Source organism: Aethalodelphis obliquidens, unplaced genomic scaffold, assembly GCF_003676395.1.
Source record: "Aethalodelphis obliquidens isolate GAN/ISIS:26980383/991018 unplaced genomic scaffold, ASM367639v1 scaffold113, whole genome shotgun sequence".
NCBI classification, from domain to species: domain Eukaryota; kingdom Metazoa; phylum Chordata; class Mammalia; order Artiodactyla; family Delphinidae; genus Aethalodelphis; species Aethalodelphis obliquidens.
Window position 1 is genome coordinate 2,679,808 of NW_020838057.1, and position 25,761 is coordinate 2,705,568.

Here is a 25,761-nt window from a genome sequence, read left to right on the forward strand (position 1 = left end):
CAGGATGGGAACTTTAAAGATGGGGCATAGAGGACTTAGGCACAGACAGCACATCCCACAATCATATTGCTAGAATACTGTGAAGGAAGAGCTCTGAAATTACAGTCCCCACTGCCCTGGCGAACAATTTACAGGACAGGGTGTGTCAGGAGGAGAAACGCCCATTGCGACCAAGGGGAAGCCTTTGTGAGAAGATTACTTCAGGACCTTCCCTGTCAGCCAATCACACCCCTGATCCTGTGCTCGTAATCAGTCCAGAGACTGTGTGAAATGGTCAGCTGGGGGTTCGTCTCTTCTACCTCTGTCAGCAGCATCTGAATTTCCTCATCATAGGAAGATTTATTCAGGCTGGGAAAATACAAAAAAAAAAAAAAAAAAAAAAGAGTTTTCTTGACTTGACCCATGATGGTTGGCCTCTCTACACCCCAGTGGCTACTTCCTCTCCACTCTTTCCTAGAAACGGCTGGGAGAGTTGTACTGACTGTGCAAAGAATGCACGAAACTTTCCTAGAGACTAGGAAAGTGAGGAAGAGGAATGTGAACCGTTTTGTTTATCCTCTGCAGGTCATCGGGGTCGGGGCAAACGGAAGGCATTCACATATTCATTCTACAGACATCAACTACACACGCTCTAAATGCAAACATAATGTTCCAAACAATATTAACTGCTACTCTTGAGGAAATGTACTTCTGGGTCAAGACTCCGCTCGGTCCTTTACGGAACCCCTTCCAGCTCTGAGCTGGGGTTACGTCTTTGTGGGCAAGGTAAATAGGAGATGGTGTTTACAGGAAAGCCATCATTCTTGCCTGGGGGTGATTTTGCCTCTCGGGGGACATTTGACAATGCCAGGAGCCTTTAAAAAATTTTCAGGGAATAGATGTGATAGGCATTCTTTTTAAAAGTTAGTTAATTAAAATTTCATTGAGATATAATTGACATACAACATTGTGTTAGGTTAAGGTGTGCAATGCATTGGTTTGATACGTTTACGTATTGCAAAATGATTACCACCACAGCGTTAACTAACACCTCTATCATACTGCACAATCTCTCTCTTTTGATTGAACAATTAAAATCTTGTCTCTCCGCAATTTTGAAGTTTTTTGTTTTGTTTTGTTTTGTTTTTATTGGCCACTTGGCTTGCAGGATCTCGGTTCCCCAACCAGGGATTGAACCAGGGCCACAGCGGCGAAAATGCAGAGTCCTAACCACTAGACCACCAGGGAAGTCCCTGAAGTTTCCATTTTTGATCATCATGACTGGAGGGAGGTGTCCCGGGGAATGGAATGTGTGGGCAGCGACCAGAGATGCTACCCAACCTCCTGTGATGCACAGGACAGCTCCGCATAGCAAAGAAATCTCCAGCCCAAATGTGAACCATGCCCATGCGGGGCAAACCCACGGCAGTCTAACCTCCCTCTGAGGTCACTCACCACCGGGGGAAACAGTGTCCACTCACCCAAGCGTCTGCAGGCCACATTCCAGCCTGATCAAGGCTTCACACAGCACCACCGCCCCATCACGGTCCATGCTAATCCATTCCAAGTTCATGCACCTCAGTGATTTGCAGAGAGTGAAAGCCAAGGCCAGGTCCTCACAACAGGCAGAGGTGAGTTCGCACATCTCCAACCTGCACGGGGAAACACCACCTCGAAATGCGGATTCCACGCCTCTGAGAGGTGACTTTGCCATCTAGACACGTCCTCCTCCACGGGGGCACATGTGGCAGTGTCTGGAGACATCTGACACACACGAGGAGTGCTACTAGCATCTCATGGGTGGAGAGAGGCCAGAGATGCAGCTAAACATCCCACAATGCACAGCCCGCTTCCCCACACAGCAAAGAACCACCCAGCCCCAGCTATCAGCCGTGCCAGGCGTGAGCAAACCCTGGTTTCACGGCTGGCATTTTACTTATCAGATTGTTCCAGACACACTTGTTTTCAAACATGCTTCCCCTTCATCCCTTTAATCCTCTAGCTTTTCCTCTTCTTGAAGTAGGTAAGCTTTCCCAACATCACTGGACACTCACCCAAGAGTCTCTAATTTACACTTAGGATGCTTCAAAGCTTCACATAACTGTTTGACACCAGCATCATATATCTTATTGTTCCCTAGTTTCAGGGTTTTTAGTTTCTCACTGTGAATAAGAACAGCAGCGAGGTCCACACAGCAAACAGAAGTGAAGCAACAGCCCACCAACCTGGAGAAAAAAAAATACACAAAATTCTCCTATACACACAAATATATACGATCATGAGGTCCATATACACACAAATATATACGACCATGAGGTCCATATACACACAGATATATACGATCATGAGGTCCATATACACACAAATATATACGACCATGAGGTCCATATACACACAAATATATACGATCATGAGGTCCAATCTGGAATGGCTTCACTTATGTTCACTTATTCCTGTAAAGGTAGAAATACTCATGTACTCCTAAGATGATGATGATGGTAGAGATGAAACAACGTCTCCACTTCTCCACTTTCTTCACTCTGCCCAGGCTCCCTGCAGTTCTCCTGTCTCTCCTGTGCTGCCTGGTCTCTCCCCCTGGGGCCTCTGCTCTTGCTGCCTGTCATACTCTTGGTCCAAATACCAGCGGGGCTGCCCCCTTACTCCCTCCAAGTCTCTGTACAAATGTCACCACGCTGAGGACTCACTATTTCATATTATATCTCCTATGTATCTCCTGCCCCCAAGCTCATGACGCAGAACTTCCATATGACCCAGCAATCTCACTCCTGGGCTTATATCTGGCGAAAACCACAGCTCAAAAAGATGCGTGCAACCCTATGTTCATTGCAGCAACATGGATGGACCTAGAGATTGTCCTACTGAGTGAAGTAAGTCAGACAGAGAAAGACAAATAGCATATGATATTGTTTATATGCGGAATCTAAAAAAAGGGTATAAATGAACTTATCTACAAAACAGAAATAGGGTTACAGTTGTAGAAAACAAATTTATGGTTACCAGGGGGAAAAGAGGGGTGAGGGATAAATTGGGAGATTGGGATTGACGTATACACGCTACTATATATAAACTAGATAACTAATAAGGACCTACTGTCTAGCACAGGACTTCTACTCAATACTCTGTAATGACCTCTGCGGGAACAGAATATAAAAAAGAGCGGATATATGTGTCACTGATCCACTTTGCTGCACAGCAGAAACCAGCACCACACTGTACATCAACTCTCCTCCAGTAAAAATTAATTTAAAATAGTCAATAGTGCTGACTGAGAAACCACGATAGATGCAGATATGCACACATACTGGCAACTTCACACTCACAGGTGTGTGCCTGCACGTGGGTGTATGTGTATCTGTGTGTGTACACGCCACTCCGTGGAAACAGGGACGACAAAGGGTTTCGTTTACCGATTTACCTCATCCGCCCGGTAAAAGGAACGACTGATCCTCAGGCTGTGCCTGTTCACTGCGTGCTCCGATGGGCCAGCCAGCGATGATAGCACTTTATGTGCATTATTCCCAGTGGTCGCCTCCATCTTTGTTTTTTAATTGAGGTATAGTTGTTTTACAGTGTTAGTTTTTACTGTACAGAGAAGTGGAGTTCCCTGTGCTATACAGCAGGTGCTCATCAGTTATCTATTTTATACATAGGAGTGTATATATGTCGATCCCGATCTCCCAGTTCATCCCACCACCCCACCTCCATCTTTTGAGGTGGGAAATATAATTATCCTCAGGTTACACTTGGGGAGAGGTGAGGAACCCTCACAAGTTCACACAGCTAGTTGAGGGCACTTGGGACTCCATTTCCGGTCTTTCCAAGGTCAGAGACCCAACTCCAGAGTAGCAGACCCTACCGAGTCCTGACAAGCCCTAGAGTCAAGACACACACCCATCAGCGAGCCCCAGAGATATCACGTGGGGTAAACATGTAGCCTAGTTTGTTTTTTTTTTCTTCAGCAGACTCCATGCTTTTCCCCCCTTCCTGTTTCCTTCCCAGGATGCCAACAGCCAAGAAGGAAACGCTGACATTCAAGCAAATCACAGCCAGACCTACCACAACTCCTCTAGGTTGCAGTTCGGGTGTTTCAGTGATTCACACAGCGTTATCACTCCATCATCTTCCAGGAAATTTAACCCCAGATCGAGAAAAGACAGGGATTTGTTGCACAGAAGGACCTGGGAGATGTAGTCGCAGGCTACAGAGGTGAGGCAACAGTACGTCAATCTGCAAAGACACACATACTTCATCCGTCAACCTACTTAAGCTCTATAGGGTCATATTTTCATGAAACTCCATGTAAAAACTTTCTTGTACTTCGTGGTCACTTAGAAAAAACAGGAGGATTAAAACGTGCAGCAGGTGTGGAAATACAGAAGGATGTGGACTACAGGGTCCCAAACTGGGGAACGGAATCTCGGATCCCAGTTCCAAGTCAGATCACCACCAGCTGGATGAACTTGGACAAAATCATCCCTTCTCTGTGACACAGTGTGCTTATTATTTATAATAGCTGGACAACATCCTATTTCACATTCTTCTTTTAAAATGTTATTTAAAAATATTTGTGGTTGTGAGTTCTTGTCTACTCACTGTTGGGAATTTAGAAAATAGAGGGAAACATATGATACAAGTTGCAACCGGGCAGATCAAGACTGAATATGACCTCTGAATAGAGTTGGTTTAGCTGACATTTCATGCGGAATTCTACACTTCTAACTATCACACACAAGCCAGATACCTGGGACTCCACAGCAGATGGTTACGTGGCAAATAACAGGTGGAAAGGATCAGGAACCCACCTTGGGTGGGGCAGGCACGGTCCAGTTCACCTCACTCCACCAGCTCCCCCATCCACCCACCGACTCCCGTTACCTCCCTGGCCCCTTCAGGGGCATCTCAGAATGTCACCTTTGGCAGGAAGTATACTCAATTCTTTGATTAGCAAACACTACTCACTCATGGTGGGTTTTCCCTTTCAGTTTTTGAATTTTTGAAATCAGACAATAAGCAACTGATTCCTACTTTTTTTGATGAAATATGCTTTCTCTAACATTTAAAAAAATTAAGACTTTAATGGTTACATAATATAATCTCTGATGGTTCCATGACCCTACAATTATACATTTCCTGAATCTCTGCATTTGTATTTTTATACTTTCTGCCATTTTAAGTTACACGGAATTAACACCTTGCATCAAAAATTTTTGGAAGTTCTGAGGTTTATTATTAAATAGACTTTTCATTTGTTTCGTGATTTATCAGGCAACCTACTTTGCAAAAAAAACTTAGTGCTTTCGATCATACTATAAATTTACCCATTTTGCAGAATTCTGGCCAAGTGGAATATATTTTTTAAATTTGTGCTTTTGTTTCAAAGGGTATTAAACATTTAAATATTAAAAATATTAACTACTAAAAACAGGTTGAACATTAGTGGATTGGGGTAAGGGCTATAAGAGAATTTTTGTGCTATTTTTCCAACTTTTCTGCAAGTCTAGTTTTTATTTTGAAACTAGTTCAAAGTAAGTTTAAAAAAATGGGTTGAACATTTTTTTCTTTTAAAATTACTAGTGACTTTCTTGCATCTTTAGGAGTCTTTCATTTTTAAGGAATAAAGATTCAAGTTTAAAAACAACAAAAAATTTAAATGATGTATTTTGAAGAACTCTTAGATAAACACAGCCCGGTTAAGTGACCAGTTGTTGAATACACTTTAATTCTACTTATTGTATAATATCACACAGGATTTAATAGCCAAATCCTTTCATCTTCCAATATGTCATTTCTTTGTACCGCTGAAGATTTTTTGGTCTAATCTTTATAGTGCAGAGTTTGTTCCTTATTTTTTTAATAGTTTGGTTTTAATGTTTAATGTTCCTGGACCTTATTTTAGTTTGGATTTTCCCTTACAGTCTAAAAAGTCATCTGAGCAATAATACTCTCACCTTCTACGGTAAATACCACTTTGGGTGGGTATGTTATACATAGGTCTACATACACACCTGTGCATGCACATACACACAAAGAAAAGTTTTGTTTCTAGACGACTTATTCGCTTCCATAGACTTGGGTGTTCTTGCACCTGTACCCTACTTTAAGGCATTTTTTTATTTAGCATTGAGTTTCTCCTGTGGCCTCACTGGGTAAATAGAAAACCCTTTCTCTTGCCCCTAACAAGGAAGCAGTTTGTTTTATATCTTAGCAACAAGAAAGAAGTGGAGACATTGTTCCCAGCGATAACCTAGAACCTATGCAACCCCACACCGGCAAGTAATCACATGAATTCCTTTTTCTTCATTATTTATACTGTCCCTCTCCCCAGCCCCCAGTACACCTACAGAGACATCATCCTTCTTCGTGATAACCAAGATTTACTGGGCTCCAAATTAGATGCCAGGCGTCTAAGGGCTAGTCTTACAACTCTTGAATTCAACCTCGTGGCTCCTCTGTGGGGCAAATATTTGTATCTGCTCCATTCTGCTGGACCGTTCAGGGTCCATGGGCATGCTCTGCCGTCTGCCCCCTCCCCCAGGCCTCCCCTCCCCCATGCTGACTCACAGCAGTGCCTCCAGGGCACAGGCTGGATCCTTCAGGGCGTCACACAACACCCTCACTCCTTCGTCCTTCAGGGGATTATCTACCAAGGAGAGAAGCTTCAGCTTCTTGTTATGGACGAGAACAGAGGCGATGTCTTCGCAGGCTTCGTCCGTGATGTCACATTTTCCCAACCTACACGAGAGACACATGTGGTGGAATGGCGTATGCACAACCGACCCTGGACCACATCCTGGCTCCTGATCCTGCACCCGCCAGCTCCAGACTTTGTAAAAGCACGGATGTAATTACATGACTTTCCTCACGGATCCCTTATTGCTTTAGGAAAGCAGTAAGTTAGGAAAACGTCTGAGCCCGTGCTTCTCAACAATGCTGTGGACAGCCGTCCACAGCAAAGAATGATCTGGACCTCAATGAGTCTGATTATCTGATTATTTATCATCAGTAGTGATAAGGTTGAGAAACCCTGGTCTGAGCCTTAATGCAGCTTAAAAGAACATCTCATGGGCTAGAGCAGGTTTCTCAACCTCAGCACTGCTGACACTGTGGGCTAGATCACTCCTTACTGTGGGGGCTTCCTGTGTGTTGTAGGATGTTGAACAGCATCCCTGACCTCCACCCACCAGATGTCTAGAGCATCCTTCCCATGTAATCATGACCATCAAAACTGTCTCCACAGTTAACAAACACTAGTGACCTAATCATTTAGAATAACCTCCTCCCTAAAGTGCTTTTTCCACTAGCTCACCCCTCTTCTGTGTGAGCAGAGTGAGTTCAACTTTCTTTCCTATTGCAATAGTCTTAACTCCTTCCTACTGCAAAATCTTTTTTTTAATTAAAAAAAATTTTTTTGATGTGGACCATCTTTAAAGTCTTTATTGACTCTGTTACAATATTGCCCCTATTTTTTATGTTTTTTGGCTTTTTGGAGCAAGGCATGTGGGATCTTAGTTCCCCGACTAGGGATCGAACCCACATCCCCCGCATTGGAAGGTGAAGTCTCAACCGCTGGACCGCCAGGGAAGTCCCGCGATCATCTTAAATGAAATCTTCCTTGCTATGAAAAAAAAAAAAGTCTCTAGATATGGACACCTCCTAACAGAGGATGAAACTATCCTCTGTTGAGAATTATTGGGCTGGAGAGAACCTGATTTTGAGGACTTCCCACTCCCAAAATACCAAACTGAAGGCAAGAGCACAGTTGGTCTGCCCCAAAGAAGCAAAGATTCTACCTATAAGCTGTGTACAACTGACTCCTGGTTTCCTAGATCTGTTACCCAAGTCTTATGCTAACCATGTAAAATGAAACACTCTATGCCAATGGCATAATGTGAAACAGGGCCAATACTAAGGAATTTTGTAAGCTCCCCCTGAGTAGAGAGAGCTAGTGTAGAAGAAAAGAATTGTTATGATACGGAAACAGCTAGAATGCTAGATAGGGTCAATAGCAAGGCTGTATGTTCAAACAACTCTTATTCATGGACCCTGTCTCTCCTGATGAATCTTGACAGGTGAAATTAACCAAGTGTATGTGATTATCATATTACTGGTGGAGAGAACAGTGTATTCTCTTGGTCGGTTTAATGAGTTGTTTTTGTTTATTGCTACTTCTGTTACTCCCTTTTGTTCTTCCTGCTGAAAAAGGGATTGAGCCTGTTTAAGAAATCACCCAGTGACGCTAAGGGCATCCCAGATCATTTTCAAGATGAAGAAGTGACTTTGGGCAAATCACTTTCCCTCCAGCCTCAACGTTCTCATCTGGCAGTTACAAGATCACACTTGTGATCATCCGTAAACTTTCTCATTTTAAGTTTCTCTATCTTCAGGAAAAAGAAATTGGAGTTACGGTTTTGGTATGGTCGGTTGGGAGCAGAGCCAAGGAGAATCAGATAAGGTGTCCATGAGAAGTAATTCAGGTGAGTACCAGAGAAAGGAAAGACGGGACAGACCTGAGAGGAAGCCTTGTCCTTTAGAATCCATCCATCCTCATCTTACTAGGAGGTCTACCGATATTGAGATGGAAGTGGTGAAATAAGTAAGAGACAAAGACACGAAAGAAAATGGGCATATTCGAACTGCAAAGTTCACACTGGAAAAAAAATATATCGTGGACAACCCTGAGACTTACAGCAGTGCTTCTATGTTACACACTGGGTGTTTCAGCGTCTCACACAGCTGCCTGACGTCCATATAGGAGAGGCCAGTGCCATAGAGGTTCAGGTATTTCAAATGAGGGTTATGAAGAATGGCCTTAAAGAAGTATAGGCTATTTGAAAGGTTCGAAGCAAAGTTATACCTGCAAAAGATGAGGAAATACGGTAACTCATGCAATGAAGTCCAAGCACAGAGCAAAATACCTGTTGCACAGTTCTTCCTACTTTCCATGCTTAGGCTCCCAAAATTTATTTTTGGGTATCTGGTTACTGCTGCCTATAAATTCTCTCCGGGATCTTCAGACGCCAGATGAGATGGTGCCTGTTTCTGCGAAGTCCTTCCACTTCTGAATACTACCACAGATGCTATAAGGGAAGAGAATCAAACTTACCCCATATTAACCTCTAAGCACCATGAGGGGAGAAATACCATGTGTGGACCTCCTTGCATCCCAGGCCTGGCTCGGTGCTTCCCATCCAACAGAGACACACGTATTCATATTACTGTGTGCCAAGCCAGACTCTTTCCCAAGGAAAGGCTCCACTCCTGTTTAGAAACTGAGGTTGCTTTTAAAAGGAGACAATTTGTAAAAGCTAAAATAAAAAATAAAATAAATAAAAAGGAGGCAATATATTGGGTCGGCCGCAAAGTTTGCTTGGGTTTTCTATAAGATGTCCATCAACAGAGGAATGGATAAAGAAGATGTGGTACATATATACAATGGGATATGCCTCAGCCATAAAAAGGAACAAAAGGGCTTCCCTGGTGGCGCAGTGGTTGACAGTCCGCCTGCCGATGCAGGGGACACGGGTTCGTGCCCCGGTCCGGGAAGGTCCCACATGCCGCGGAGCGGCTGGGCCCGTGAGCCATGGCCGCTGAGCCTGCGCGTCCGGAGCCTGTGCTCCGCAATGGGAGAGGCCACAGCAGTGAGAGGCCCATGTACCGCAAAAAAAAAAAAAAAAAAAAGAAAAAGGAACAAAATAGGGGACTTCCCTGGTGGCGCAGTGGTTAAGAATCCACCTGCCAATGCAGGAGACACGAGTTCGAGCCCTGGTCCGGGAAGATCCCACATGCCGCGGAGCAACTAAGCCAGGGCAACACAACTACTGAGCCTGTGCGCCACAACTACTGAAGCCCACTTGCCTAGAGCCTGTGCTCCACAACAAGAGAAGCCACCACAATGAGAAGCCCACGCACCGCAAAGAAGAGTAGCTCCCACTCGCCACAACTAGAGAAAGCCCATGCGCAACAACGAAGACCCAACGCAGCCATAAATAAATAAATAAATTTTTAAAAGAAAAAGAACAAAATAGTGCCAGTTGCAGCGATGTGGACAGACCTAGAGACTGTCATACAGAGTGAAGTCAGTCAGAGAGAGAAAAACAAATATTGTATAATATCGCTTATATGTGGAATCTAGAAAAATGGTACAGATTAACCTATTTGCAAAGCAGAAACAGAGACAGATATGTAGAGAACAAACATGGTCACCAAGGGGGGAAGTGGGGGTGGGATGAACTGGGAGATTGGGATTGACATATATACACTAATATGTATAAAATAGATAACTAATAAAAACCTGCTGTATAGCACAGGGAACTCTACCCAGTGCTCTGTGGTGATCTAAATGGGAAGGAAATCCAAAAAAGAGGGGATATATGTATACATATAGCTGATTCACTTTACTGTGTGGTAGAAACTAACACAACATTGTAAAGCAACTATACTCCAATACAAATTTTAAAAAATAAATAAATAGAATTACTAGTAGCTAAAAATAGAAAGTAACAACTTGGGTTGAATTTATATTGAACATATGATCTACTATTGAAATTCGTACTGAAATAAAATTTCTGAGTTTAAAAAAAACGGATTTCTTTTTAAAGGAGACAATTTTTAAAAGTTAAAATAAAAAATAAAATAAATACAAAGGAGACAATACATTGGGTCAGCCAAAAAGTTCGTTCAGGTTTTCTGTAAGATGTTACAGGAACACCCAAACGAAATTTGTAACCAACCCAACAGGTCATGGTTCAAGACTCAGGCTCCTGAGATAGAGAAAACCACATTAGAATATTTGCTTTTCCCCTGGATATTTTGCAAGGTTGGGCAAATTAACTTAATGGTGGAGTTTCTTCATGAAACAAGTAGAGAGGGTCATGATGGTTAAGAAATCATGATTTATTATAGTTCCTGGAACATGATCAGGCTTTGATTTTTTAGGGTTTTTTTTTTAAGATTTTTTTTGGATGTGGATCATTTTTTTTCATTATCTTTTATTTGCACTTACTTTATTGATTTACTTATATATTTTTTCACCCATTTGTTTAGTAGGTTGTTTATTATTATTATTTTAACATCTTTATTGAAGTATAATTGCTTTACAATGGTGTGTTAGTTTCTGCTTTAGAACAAAGTGAATCAGTTATGTATAAACATGTGTTCCCATATCTCTTCCCTCTTGCGTCTCCCTCCCTCCCACCGTCCCTATCCCACATTTGTTACAGTATTCCTTCTTTTTTATGTTTCGTTTTTTTGGCCATGAGGCATGTGGGATCTTAGCTCCCTGACCAGGGATGGAACCTGCACCCGCACCCCCTGCACTGGAAGAAGTCTTAACCCCTAGACTGCCAGGGAAGTCCTAGGTTTTGATTTTTTAATAACATATATTAAATGTATAATATATATATACTTTTTAAAAATTTATATATGACTTATAAATACATGCCACACAGCGTGGCTCTCGGTGTCATGTATTAAGTGTACCCTGACTTCTCCCCTCCTAATCGACTTTGAGAAATAACAAAGTAAATATTCTGCCATGTTCAAGCACTAAAATGTGAATTATGCATTGGCCAGAAATAAAAGACAGGTGTGAGGGACACAACAGCCTGGAAGACTTGTGGGAATTCCTGGCAGAGTGATGCCCTAAGCGTATGAGCAATACCCAAGGCACTTCCTGCCCAGAGATGGATGCAGCCCAGGACAGCAGGGTAGGACTTGTAGGGATTTGAGGGAGGGGGTTAGTACTGTCAGGAGAAGACAGGCTGGCCCAGTGAACAAGGAGAAGTGCTACCATGGAAAGACAGGGAAGGCCCTTGATGTGCCGGTGACACCTGTGAGAAATGGGGGCGTCAGCAGGTCCTCTGAGCCACCTTGCCACTGAACACACCGTGATTCACAGGCCGGGCAGCTGCAGTGGACTCCGACACCAGGCCGGCAGTAAGCGTTGAGCCAGCAGACAAACGGTGGGAAAACAACCACAAGGGTGAACATCTAATCAATAATTGTCACCATCTACATCATCAGCGCGTATCAGCAACCTCTTGGAAAGGAGACAGACTAAAATGGAAGTGTTGGCAGTAACGCAGTTTGTTGGGGTTTTCTTGCTTTCCTTAGAGTTAAGGAAAAAGTTAACAGAACAAAAAGGGGGGTAAGAAGGGGAGGGATAAATGGGAAGATTGGGACTGACACACACACATTACTGTATATAAAACAGATAACTAATGAGGACCTACTGTCTGGCACAGGGAACTCTACTCAATGCTCTGCAATGGCCTATATGGGAAAAGAATCTAAAAAAAAAGGGGATATATGTATATATATATAACTGATTAACTTTGCTGTACACCTGAAACTAATACAACACTGTAAATCAACTATATGCCAATAAAAATTAAAAAAAAAAAAAAGCAAGAAGAGCAGAATCTCAACCATCAGCAACTTATAATGTTGGTGAACTGAGAACCATGCAACCTTGGAGCCAGGCTGATGAGTTCAACTCCTGGCTCCACCTCTTGCCATCTGTGTGACCTTGGGCATGTTTCTGAATCCTCCCAGGTTGTGGTTTTCTAGTGTGTACCAGGAGGTACTGAGACTGACCACCTCATTAAGTAATTAAAGGCATATAATGAGCTAATCCTGTGAAATACCTGTAATAGTTGCCGGACATGCTGAGTGCTATAGTGAGAGCTAAGTGGACATTTAATCTCTTTGCCTGAGATTTAAAGAGCTCTTACCTTGATGGAGTAAGTGAATCAAACAATGGTTAGTGTAAAAACCGGACACAATGAATAATCATTGATATAAAAATATTTTATAAGCTTGCTAATCTTTTCTTCACATTTTGGGTCCTAACTCTATAAAAATCTGAAGTTTATCTTGTTGATGTTAAAAGGGATGGTTTCAAGTTTTACCTCCCTACTGTAGCAGAGATAAGCCATCCTGATCGTTTTCCTAAACTTAAGCACAAGCCTTCCCCCAAATTATTTTCTTTATTAATCATTTGTCAGTTCTAAGATTGAAAGGGCCCCAGTGAGAGCCAGAAATTAGGTTAAACAAAATTCCCACAGGGATCCATAATATTGAAATTTGGAGACTATTAGGGATAAACAAGAAACCTAAGCACTACCAAAACCGAGGATTTTTTTTAGAAGATGATCTATAACTGAACAATGGAAATGATCAATCTCTACATCTGCAAGTGAAATAATTCAGAGAAAGACACTATATGATCTCACTTCTATATGGGATCTTAGAAAGACACTAAACATAAATATTTGGTGGTTGCCAGAGATTGTGGGTTGAGAGGATGAAATGGTAGAAAGTGGTCAAAAGTTATAAACTTCCAGTTATAAGATAAATAAGTCCTGGGGGTCTAATGGTGACTATTGTTAACAACACTGTATTATATATTTGAAAGTTCCTAAGAGAGTAGATCTTAAAAGTTCTCATCCCAAGAAAAAAAAAATTGTAACTACACATGTAGGGCAATACATGTTAACTAAATAAACTTCTTGTGGTGATCACTGCAATATATACATGTATCGAATCATCACAATGTACCCCTAAAATGAATACAAGGTTCTATGTCAATTATCCCTAAAATGAATACAATGTTCTATGTCAATTACCCCTAAAATGTATACAATGTTCTATGTCAATTACACCTAAAATGAATACAATGTTCTATGTCAATTACACCTAAAATGAATACAATGTTCTATGTCAATTACACCTAATATGAATACAATGTTCTGTGTCAATTATACCTAAAATGAATACAATTCTATGTCAATTACCCCTAAAGTGAATACAATGTTCTATGTCAATTACACCTTGATAAAAACTGGGAAAAAATCTACATCTGCAAAGCTGAATTTAAGGAAATTCCCCGGCGGTCCAGTGGTTAGGACTCTGTGCTTTCACTGAGGAGGGTCTGGGTTCTATCCCTGGTTGGGGAACTAAAATCCCACAAGCACATGGTGTGCCCCCACCCCCCAAAAAATTGTTTTTTTAAAAGAGTTGATAGTAGGAAGCGGCTGCATTGCACGGGGAGATCAGCTTGGTGCTTTGTGACCACCTAGAGGGGTAGGATAGAGAGGGTGGGAGGGAGATGCAAGAGGGAGCAATATGGGGATATATGCATACATATAGCTGATGCACTTTGTTATAGAGCAGAAACTAACACAACATTGTAAAGCAATTATACTCCAATAAAGATGTTCAAAAAAAGGCTGAATTTAAGAAAAAAATCAATAGAATTCAAAGAAACAAGGGAAAAAAGGTTTAATATTCAACATGTATTCTCATCATTAAAGGATACATTTGCAAGGGACACGGTTTTAGACTCAAGTTTACTCAAACTTTTGACTCAAATTTGCTCCCGGTAGAGACTCTTGGAAAAGCTCTTGGTATAGTGACATAGGATGCACAATGAATTCAGCTGGAAACAATGAGTCACAGAAGCAAGAATGAGCTAAGAAATTGGCAAATGTTTCTAAAAGAGGCACACGCTTGTCAGTTACAACCTGATACCACATGGTATCTACACGGGAGATAGATGGTACAAGGTGGGAAATAGGTAGCAAAAGAAAGGCAAGGCATTTCAAGGGTGCTCCAGGTCAAAGAGCTACTTACTAACTCAAGATCTTCTCACTTCAAAGAGCAATCCTTAATCTCTGCAATCACGCCAAACTACCTGTTCATTCTCTTCACTGGACAAATACTTAAGTTCCAACTAGATACCAGGGTGCTGGGTGTATATAGACACGAATATGACAGTCCAGGACCCAGAACCCAGAGCTTACCTTCTGCTTGGAGGCAATTACAACAGAAGAGTGGCAATTTCATAACTGATACTGAAATCAAACATAGGATGAGGTTCTAGAGTGGCTGGGCTGGGGGTCTGGGCTGCTTAACTGGGGGGAAGGGTGGTCAGAGAAGGCATTTGAAAGAGCTTGCCTGGTGAAAGTCTAGGGAAAGACTGACCGGAAAGGAGAGCAGCTGGAACAAACATTCTGAGTCAGGAATGAGCTCGGTCAGGGGTTTGAAAGAAAGTTAAGTTCCGTGGGCCATAGCATACGATGGGGAAGCAGGTGAAGGATAAACCAGAGAGAAAGAAGGGAAAAGCTCAGATTCTGAATATTTTCCTAATGATGGGAAATCATGAAAAAGACTTCAAGGCATAATTTATTATTTAAAAAAAATCTCTCGACCTCACAGAGTAATGAAAATAAAAACAAAAATAAACAAATGGGATCTAATTAAACTTGAAAGCTTTTGCCCAGAAAAGGAAACCATAAACAAAAAGACAACCCTCAGAATGGGAGAAAATATTTGTAAACGAAGCAACCAACAAAGGATTAATCTGCAAAATATACAAATAGCTGTACAGCTCAACATCAAAAAACAAACCACCCAACCAAAAAATGGGCGGAAGACCTAAATAGACACTTCTCCAAAGAAGGCATACAGATGGGCAAGAAACACATGAAAAGATGCTCAACATCACTAATTATTAGAGAAATGCAAATCAAAACTACAATGAGGAGGCTTCCCTGGTAGAGCAGTGGTTTGAGAGTCTGCCTGCCGGTGCAGGGGATGCGGGTTCAAGCCCTTGTCTGGGAGGATCCCGCATGCCGTGGAGCAACTGGGCCTGTAAGCCACAACTGCTGAGCCTGCACGTCTGGAGCCTGTGCTCCACAACAAGAAAGGCCGCGATGGTGAGAGGCCAGCGCACCGCGATGAAGAGTGGCCCCCGCTCGCCACAGCTGGGGCGGGCCCACACACGGAAACAAAGACCCAACACAGCCAAAGGTAAATACATAAATAAATAAATTTATAAAAAAAAAAACTACAATGAGGTATCACCTTACACCAGTCAGAATGGCCATCATCAAAAAATCTACAAACAATAAGTGCTGGAGAGGGTGTGGAGAAAAAGGAACCCTCCTGCACTGTTGGTGGGAATGTAAATTGGTGCAGCCACTATGGAGAACAGTATGGAGGTTCCTTAAAAAACTAAAAATAGAACTACCATATGACCCAGCAATCCCACTACTGGGCATATACCCAGAGAAAACCATAATTCAAAAAGATACATGCACCCCAGTGTTCATTGCAGCACTATTTACAATAGCCAGGTCATGGAAGCAACCAAAATGTCAATTGAAAGAGGAATGGATGAAGAAGATGTGTTACATATATACAATGGAATATTACTCAGCAATAAAAACGAACAAAATAATGCCTTTTGCAGCAACATGGATGGACCTAGAGATAGTCATACTGAGTGAAGTAAGTCAGAGAAAGACAAATATATGTGCAATCTTTAAAAAATGATACAAATGAAATGAACTTATTTACAAAACAGAAACAGACCCACAGATTTCGAAAACAAACGTATGGTTACTACCAAAGGGGAAAGGGGGTGGAGGGAGGGATAAATTAGGAGTTTGGGATTAACATATACACACTACTATATATAAAATAGATAACCAACGAGGACCTACTGTATAGCACAGGGAAATCTACTCAGTATTCTGTAATAATCTATGTGGGAAAAGAATCTGAAAAAGAATGACTGTATGTATAACTGAATGACTTTGCTGTACACCTGAAACTAACAAAACATTGTGAATCAACTATACTCAAATATAAAATAAAAATTAACTTTAAAAAATATACATAGAAAAAAAAGTATTTCTGTACATAAATGCAGTCTCTCCACTAGAGAAACGCCTCCTTACCTTTAATAAAAAGCATTCTTTTTACTCTAAAAAAAAAAAAGTATCAGATGTGGTCCAAGGACAATGGTGCTTCAAGGACAAAGCATGACGCTGTCTGAAAAAGTTTCAGCGTTACACCCCCTTCTGGACTCTTAATCGCCCACCCCACCCTGTTGCGATGGTTTTGAAATTCCTGAGCCCACCTGGGTGACGCCCACCTGGGCAACAGGACCTGTCCCAAATAAGGAAAGGCATCTGGCCTGCCCCACTCCCACCCTATAGAAGGAAGCTATATGTGCCTCGACCAGTCAGTACACGAAATTTTCACCTCGGACCATTCCTTTGTTTTCTGGCTATAAAAACTGATCAATAGCACATGTACGGGCCCGACTCTCCCAGACTACTGGGAAGTCCGCCCGCTGTTCTGGTAGTGACACTTCCCTCTAATAAATTCTGTCTTCTTTACATTCTGCCTTGTGTCTGGACATTCTTTTCCAACCCGCTTTGGACCAGGACATCAGAGAAGGACTGTGAGCTTCTCTGTGCTTCTGGTACATGTTTTGTAAAAGGGTGATGACAAGATTGTCATGAGGGTTCAAAGACAGAGGAGAAAATTAATATTAAGCAACCATCTCTGTGCCAAAGAAGTGTTCTATACGTGTTACCTATTCTCTGTGCTCTTCTTATTTTTCTCTTTTATGAACTTCAGGCTCTTTTCCCACCTGTCCTCAGCACCCTCCTCCTGCGTTACCTGGGAAACATCTATTCTGAGTCCATCATCATCCCAGCAAACATCACCAACAACCACCAGGACTGTTCCCTCTTAGGTTCCCCAAGCAAGTTTTATTGTACACGTCACTATAGTTAAAACATCTGTTACAGAGAAATGGAAACGGGGGCCACAGTTCAAACACATCCCTACACCAAAACACACGCAGTCTTGTAACACAATGGTAAAACCGATTTCCTCAAAATGCCGATTCTGCTTCTTAAACAAACTTAAGATTTCTCCAAGTCGGCATGAACTTGCAACTCCCCAGCTAACTGGCTGTGCACAAGTGAGCTGATGCCATGGGAAGGAAGGTATAGTTCTAGGGACCACTCACAGCAGAAAAAAAAATGTCCTTTCTCATCCAGGCTTTGTAACCTGAGCTGTAGCTACTGGGAGCTGAGCTTCTTGACCACATTCAGTTTTAAAGTCTCCCTGTTTGTCCACAGTTTGTGTCTCACTGAGTAAAACATTTGAATCAAGGAAAGCACTCAGCATTTTCTTTTGAAACACTGGATTGTAGCTTGGGTTTTCAAAAGAAGACAGAGTAGAAAGAATGCCACCCTGCTATTGACTTAAAGAATAGGTGAAGATCCGACTTACACGAACTTCTGGAGTTTACAGACAGGCTGAGCCAGCGTCCTGCAGAGAATCGCCAGGGAGGCCTCGTCGAACTGACAGTTGTCCAAATCTAACATCTGGAAGTTCTCGCTGGCAGTAAATGCGGAGCAGAGATCCCGCCAGAGGGAGAGCTTCTCGATGGTACTACAGGAAGACAAACACCGTGATTCTCCAGCGGCTCAATTCAACTAGTTCCTTAGAAAACTAAGAACAGAGCTAGCATGGGACCCAGCAATCCCACTGCTGGGCATGTATCTGGAGAAAACCATGGTTCAAAAGGACACAGGCACCCCAGTGTTCATTGCAGCAATGTTTACAATAGCCAGGATGTGGAAGCAACCTAGATGTCCATTGACAGATGAACGGATGAAGAAGATGTGGTCCAGGGACTTCCCTGGTGGCCCAGTGGGTAAGAATCTGCACCTCCAATGCAGGGCGCTCAGGTTCGATCCCTGGTCGAGGAACTAGATCCCACATGCATGCCACAACTAAGAGTTTGATGCTGCAACTAAGACCCCACATGCTGCAACTAAGAAGCCCACAGGCCGCAACTAAAGATCCTGAATGCCACAACTAAACATGCCACAATGAAGATCCCACGTGCCACAACTAAGACCTGGCACAGCCTAAATAAATAAATATTTTTTAAAAAGCTGTTCATATTAAAAAAAAAGATATGGTCCATATATACAATGGAATATTACTCAGCCATAAAAAAGGGTGAAATAATACCATTTGCAGCCACATGGACGGACCTAGAGATAATCATGCTAAGTGAAGTAAGTCAAAGAAAGACAAATATCATATGATATCATCTATATGCAGAATCTTTAAAAAATGATACATATGAACTTATTACAAAACAGAAACAGAAAAACAAACAAACAGAAACAGACTCAACAGGCTTATAAAACAAACTTATGGTCACCAAAGGGGAAAAGGTGGGGAGGGGATAAAGTAGGAGTTTGGGACTGACATATACACACGACTGTATATAAAATAGATAACAAATAAGAACCTACTGCATAGCACAGGGAACTCTGCTCAATATTCTGTAATAACCTAAATGGGAAAAGAATTTGAAAAAGAATAGATACATGTGTAATTGAATCGCTTTGCTGTACACCTGAAACTAACACACCATTGTTAACCAACTATACTCCAATACAAAATAAATTTAAAAAAAAAAAAAAGAATGCAGGGCTTCCCTGGTGGCGCAGTGGTTGAGAGTCCGCAGGGGACGCGGGTTCGTGCCCTGGTCCGGGAAGATCCCACATGCCACGGAGCGGCTGGGCCCATGAGCCATGGCCGCTGAGCCTGCGCGTCCGGAGCCTGTGCTCCACAACGGGAGAGGCCACAGCAGTGGGAGGCCCGCGTACCGCAAAAAAATAAAATTAAATAAATAAAAATAAAATAAATTTTAAAAAGAATGCAGGTAAAAAAACAAAAAAAAGACATTTTCAACACAGGAGAACACCATTCCCAGAGGCCCTCAAAGCTGACAGTCACAGTCAAACCTGAACAGGGAGAGAAGCAGTCAGATGCACTGAGTCAACATGCATGGCGGTCAAAGAAGTGAGCCGTGAGGCCAGGGCGACCAGGATCAAGCCCCATCTGAAACACTTGTGGGTTATGTGACACTGGGCAAGCATTCAACATTATTCTGCCTCTGTTTCCTCCTCTTTGGGGTGACAACACTCAACTGTTATGTGGACAAAGGTTGATATTTGGTGGCCCATCCGCAAACGAGGAACTGTGTCCAAAAACATGACTGTACAGGTAGATGTAAGATAAATAAGTCGCAGGGATGTAAAGACCACAGTTAATAATACCAAATTGCATATCTGAAAGCTTCTGAGAGAGTAGATCTCTCTGTCTTGCTGTTCTGCATGACTTTTTTTCAGTTTGTTGAACAACAATCGATTTACAATATGATATGGACGTCAGGTGTACAACATAGTGCTTTGCTATTTTTATAGGTTATACACTATACTATGTTAGGATGAAATATTGACTTCTTCCCTGCATTGTAGATTACATCCGTGTGACTTCTTTATTTCATAATGGCTAATTCATACCTCTTTGTCCCTTTTACCTATTTTGTCCCTCCCCCTCTCCATCCTCCTCTCCCCTGTGGGAACTGTTTGTTCTCTGTATCTATACTGTTTGTTTTCTTATGTTTGCTCATTTGTTTTGTCTTGAATCGATTCCACATGTAAGTGAAAAGGTACAGCGTTTGTCTTTCTCTCTCTGACTTATTTCACCAAGCTTAATACCCTCCAGATCCATCCATGTTGTCACAAATGACAAGATTTCATTCTTTTTATGGCTGAGTAATATTCCATATATCTGACAATATCTATAAATATTACATCTGGTTATCCATTCATCTGTTGATGGACACTTAGGTTCCTTCCATAACTTGGCTATTATAAACAAGGCTGCTAGGAACATTGGGGTGTATATCAAAGTCTTCATCACTGGAAAAAAAATTCTGTAACTATGTATGGTGACAGATGTTAACTTGACTTACTATGGTGATCATTCCACAGTATATACAAATACTGAAAATTATGTAGTACACCTGAAACTAATAATGTTGTATGTTAATTATACTTTTTGTCTCTTTGGCCAGGCCATGCAGCATGTGGGATCTTAGTTCGCCAACCAGGGATCAAACCCATGCCCCTGCAGTGGAAGCGCGGAGTCTTAACCACTGGACCGCCAGGGAATTATACTTTAATTAAAAAAAAAAAAGACCATGAAAGGGGGTATGTATTTGAGAGCTGAAGTGTGAGCTGGTAGCCTGAGCCTGATGAAAGAATACAAGCTAAAATCAGCAAAGAGAAAAGACACATGGGCAAAATCCAGAGGAAACTAGGCATAAGCTTCCGAGCGTCCCTTCCCAGTGGATTCACCAGGATATGCTAAAATGCTACGGGAAGGGGAAAAAAGCAGCATGGTCCTGGCAACAATAAAAACTGCTTACCTTTCAACTTGACATTGGCCCTATGAAGACATTTACCCCTGATGATACAGACAGAAATACTTAAGAAACACAGTTCATGGCCACACGGCTAGCAAATGGCAGTACGAGAACTCAAATCAACGTCTTTCTGACTACAAAAGCCATGTTTTTAAGTACAAAAATACAGTGATTTATGAAATACCCCTTGGGGATTGGAGCAAGCTAAATATATATATGGTGTGTGTGTAGGTTAGAGGGAGAGAATTAATAGGTGGACTCACTTGGAGATGGATCCAGATTCATCTGAAAAGACATTTTCTATACACAGGTGAAATTTCTGCAAACTCTGGCAATGTTTCAGACAGAACGCAGATACTGTCAGTTCTTCAATGGTACCAATATAAATGTCAATTTCTTTGAAGAAATTCATCACTTGGATTACAAATTCTTGGTCCTGGGTCTCAAACAAACAATTGAACAATTCCTGGAAACTCACCACCATCTTACCGGGGTCACACTGACTTAAAGTTTCAAGGCTTTGAGTTACTTCCTGCTTTATGTCTGTGGACAGTGGAAAACCAAAAGATGTCTCCAGCATGTTTGTTATTTTTTCAGTTGAAAATGCAAACAGGAACAGCCCCATCCAGGACAAATGGGAGCAGGCTTCGCTCATGGCTGCTGTGACAAACTGGGTCACCTTTCCAATGACTGGGTGAGGCCGGTCCTTGGGTCGTTTGAACAGATAGAACAGGGCGGCACAAAATTCTTGGACACACGTGTGGATGAAGGTCAAGCAGTTGCCGCTCCTCTGAAGAAGTCTCACGTCCACCCACATCGAGGTGTCGGATTCAGACACCCCATTCCTCCTGAGATCCCCAGGGCAAAACAGAAACGTGCGAGTCCACATTCCCTCTGCAGCCAAGGTACACAGGCTTTGTAGTCGGGTTCTGTTCTGCTTAGGTGGACAGTTCCCACTTGCTGCTTTGAATACATTTGTCAAGAAGGACACATACAAACAAGTGATGCTTTCAGAGGCAATCTCCAGGTCTTCGCCTTTCTCCAGCTGCCACTTCAAGCAAGTGCAAACCAACCAGCAAACAAACGGGCTTTTGCACAAGACAAACAGCGGTCTCTTCTCTCTCACAAAACTGAAGGCTCTGGAGGATTTATTCTTCTCACGGAAGTAATGGGAGAAATACAGCTTCCTTTGGCGTTCAGAGAATCCTGGGAGACATATGCATTTTGTCTGACACAACAAGAAATAATTTTTTTTCATACCCATCTTTCCTAGGGCGATAAGCAGAGAGGATTCTGGGAGCATCTGTTTGTGCAGCAAACTGCTCAGGACAATCTGCGTTGGCCGTTGCTTCTCCCAGTCACCGCACAGGTCAGCGTCAAGCGTCAGGTCAAATTTCAGTTCCTCCAAGCCATCCAGGATGAACAGGATTCTCTCTGGCTGGGAAAAAATGTCTTCGATGGGCTCTGAAGACTCAGGCCAGTCCCTGGAGATGAGCTCCACTAGGCTCGTGTCTGTAATACTGTTCATTTCACTGCCTTTGAGGAAGAAGACAAATGAGAACCTGTCCCTCCACAGGTTTCCCTCCGCCCATTCCAGCATCACTTTTCTCAAAAGCGTTGTTTTTCCAACTCCTTCAGGACCTTGCAAGATCACAGTGGGTGAGGGATTTCCAGGCTTGTCTGCAGTAAGGTAGACAGCATTCAGTTGTTCATATTCATCCTTTGTGGTTTCTTTGTAGAAATCCTCAGGAACTTCAAGGCAGGTCTCCTTTTCCCATATGTCTCGGAATTTTTTCTTCATGTGGTTTCTATATGGGTTTAGCTTATCTGAGTTAACGGGGACAGAATAGAAGACAATTAAAAAATGCACTCCAGGGCTTCCCTGGTGGCACAGTGGTTAAGAATCCACCTGCCATTGCAGGGGACATGGGTTCAATCCCTGGTCCGGGAAGATCCCACATGCCACACAGCAACTAAGCCCATGCGCCACAACTACTGAGCCCGCATGCCACAACTACTGAAGCCCACGTGCCTAGAACCCGTGCTCCACAACAAGAGAAGTCACCGCAATGAGAAGCCCGCGCACCGCGATGAAGAGTAGCCCTCGCTCACCGCGACTAGAGAAAAGCCCGCACGCAGCAACGAAGACCCAACGCAGCCAAAAATTAAATACATTTAAATAAATTTTAAAAATAAAATAAAATAAACATATGCATGTATGCACATGCTTGGCCATGAAAATAAACAGTAACTCAAAGCCCTTATTAAAAAAAAAATACACTCCATCCTTGGGACTCAGATTGACCTCTACAGATTTACTCAGACACACATGCAAAGACTGATGTATATGCCCACATGGGACCAGGCTCCTGAACTCAGTTTTGTTAAGACCAAAATCTATCTGAATTCATGTCCGTGGAAACACCTGATCAAGATTGGAAGCCCATCTCAGAGCTACAGGCTACAGAAAGTGTGAATACTTGGGGATTACGTTTCAAACTAGAAGAGGAGTGTTAGCCCCCCCAGTCAAGAATTCACAAGCACTACTATTTATTTACTGAGGGCCACCCAGGAATCGGGGCTGAGAAAGTTGTCACCGGTACTTCATCTTCCATCTCTTCAACAACCCATTAAGATTCATTCTATGCCTACTTTACAGAAAAGTGTTGAGAGTTTATGTTACTTAGCTAATTTGGTTAATGAACAGATATTTGGGTCAGGTGTTTGTCTCAGTTGTCTGACTTGAAATCATAAAGTCTAGACTATTTCTGTTAAGACCATGCTGATTGCAATTTAATTTCAGAAATGCACCCTTGAACTGTCATTCTTTCAACCTGCCCTTATTATGTACCTTCCATGTTCAAGGCTATGCACTAGGGGAGATAAACAAATTACAAACATAGACAAGGACCATACCCTGCATTGAAGAAATATGAACTACGGTAGGTGAGGCCTTTCTGCATGTCTTCTGAGCAAAGGGCATTGCTAGTTTTGTTTAAGTATGTGTGACTAGGAAAAGAGTCTTGGAAATTAGGGAGCCTTTCTCTCTCTGGGACAGAGGAAGATTTGTTTATAAAAGTGGGTGATTTCAGGGAGGGGGAGGGATAAATTAGGAGTTTGGGGTTAACATATACACACTGCTATGTATAAAATAAATACCCAGCAAGGACCTACTGTATAGTACTGGAAACTATACTCAATATTTTGTAATAACCTATAAGAGAAAAGAATACGAAAAAGAATATATATATGTGTATGTACGTATATATATATATATATATATATATATGAATGACTGAATCACTTTGCTGTACACCTGAAACTAACACAACATTATAAATCAACTATACTTCAATTTTAAAAAATCATAATAAAGCCATGAGAACACATGAGAGGGAGAATCTGGAGAGCAGAAAAATACATAGAAATGCCAGGAGAGCTTCTATGGTCATGAACTCCAGTTTGAGGTGAAACACTAAAAATAACTAAGAACATATTTAAAGAGAAAAAAACTTTAATGGGTGATTTGTCTCATATTTTGTCACTTTTATTTGCCAGTATTTACAACGCAACTCATCTTATTTTCTGAGGGGAGACAAAACGGTGTATCCACCCAGAGGAGGATACCAAGCCATCAGTGAGCCAAAAATAACTGGTTTGGGTCAGCTCTGTCCCTTTTGGAAAAGTCATCTAACATGAGGAGACACCGTTTGACCTGCATCTTTTTCACTTGTAAACCTCAGAGCCGTGGTAAGAATGAAAAGACATTATGCATAAAAAGTTCTTCCTATAGCACCAGGGGCATATGTTCTCTATAATGATTTCCTCATCTTAGGACTCTGCCCAGTCTCTTGTGCAGGTCTGGTCAAAAGGATGTGACCTACATGGGGAAGCAACCTAAAAAAGAGGGGATATGTGTATATATCACTGATTCACTTTGCTGTACAGGAGAAACTAACACAACATTGTAAATCAACTATACTCCAATAAAAAAATGTTTGCATAAATTTTTTAAAAAAAGGATGGACAATAACCATCATGGAATTCCATCTCAGCAGTCCTGGTTGTGCAGACACTAAGTCCCAGGTCATCTCCTGGAATAGCACTGACTCACCTTGGAACAGAAAAATGGGGAGCAGACACTTAGAGGAACGATTGGTCTCAGGCCACTACTCATCCACAGTCCATCACTGGCCCATGAATGACCAGAGTTGGCTTGCAATTCTTCTACTATTTCCAAGCGTCCTACTGACCTATACACATTCTCAACTGATGGAGGCATGGCCACTAACACACTAACAATGTGACCTTCATTATTAGGAGCTCCCAGTAAACCAACCTTCCCCCAAGGGTCCCTGCGCTGCATCCCTTTCATGACACTTACGTCTGATCTCGTTCCGAGCCTTCGTCCAGAGATCTCCCCGGTTGATCAGTAGAAAGAGACTCAGGGTCACATCCCATGCCAGTTTTCCTGGGTAATGCTTGCTCAGCAGCTGTGACAGATTTTCTCGTGAAGCCTTCTTTAGCTCGGTCCACGGGATTGGCTTGAGTTTGAATTTCAGAGATTCTTGTTTGAGCAGCTCCTTAAATTTCCAGAACTCTTCCTTTTTGAGCTCCTCCAGGTACCACAGCAAACCAAAGTCAGAAAAAAAAGATTCAGCCAT

The 25,761-nt window shown here is 42.2% G+C and overlaps 1 protein-coding gene across 1 annotated transcript; it reads right to left on the reverse strand.

Annotated features, from left to right (window-relative positions):
• On the reverse strand, nucleotides 1-25,761 carry NLRP9 (NLR family pyrin domain containing 9). Its single transcript, XM_027097461.1, has 10 exons — nucleotides 25,482-25,761; nucleotides 21,361-22,924; nucleotides 18,096-18,255; nucleotides 17,473-17,483; nucleotides 8,687-8,824; nucleotides 6,562-6,732; nucleotides 4,057-4,227; nucleotides 2,034-2,204; nucleotides 1,461-1,631; nucleotides 1-348 (listed from the first exon to the last, which is right to left on the reverse strand). Exons 1-10 carry the CDS (start codon nucleotides 25,759-25,761, stop codon nucleotides 216-218), a joined length of 2,970 nt encoding a protein of 989 aa, XP_026953262.1. The 3' UTR covers nucleotides 1-215.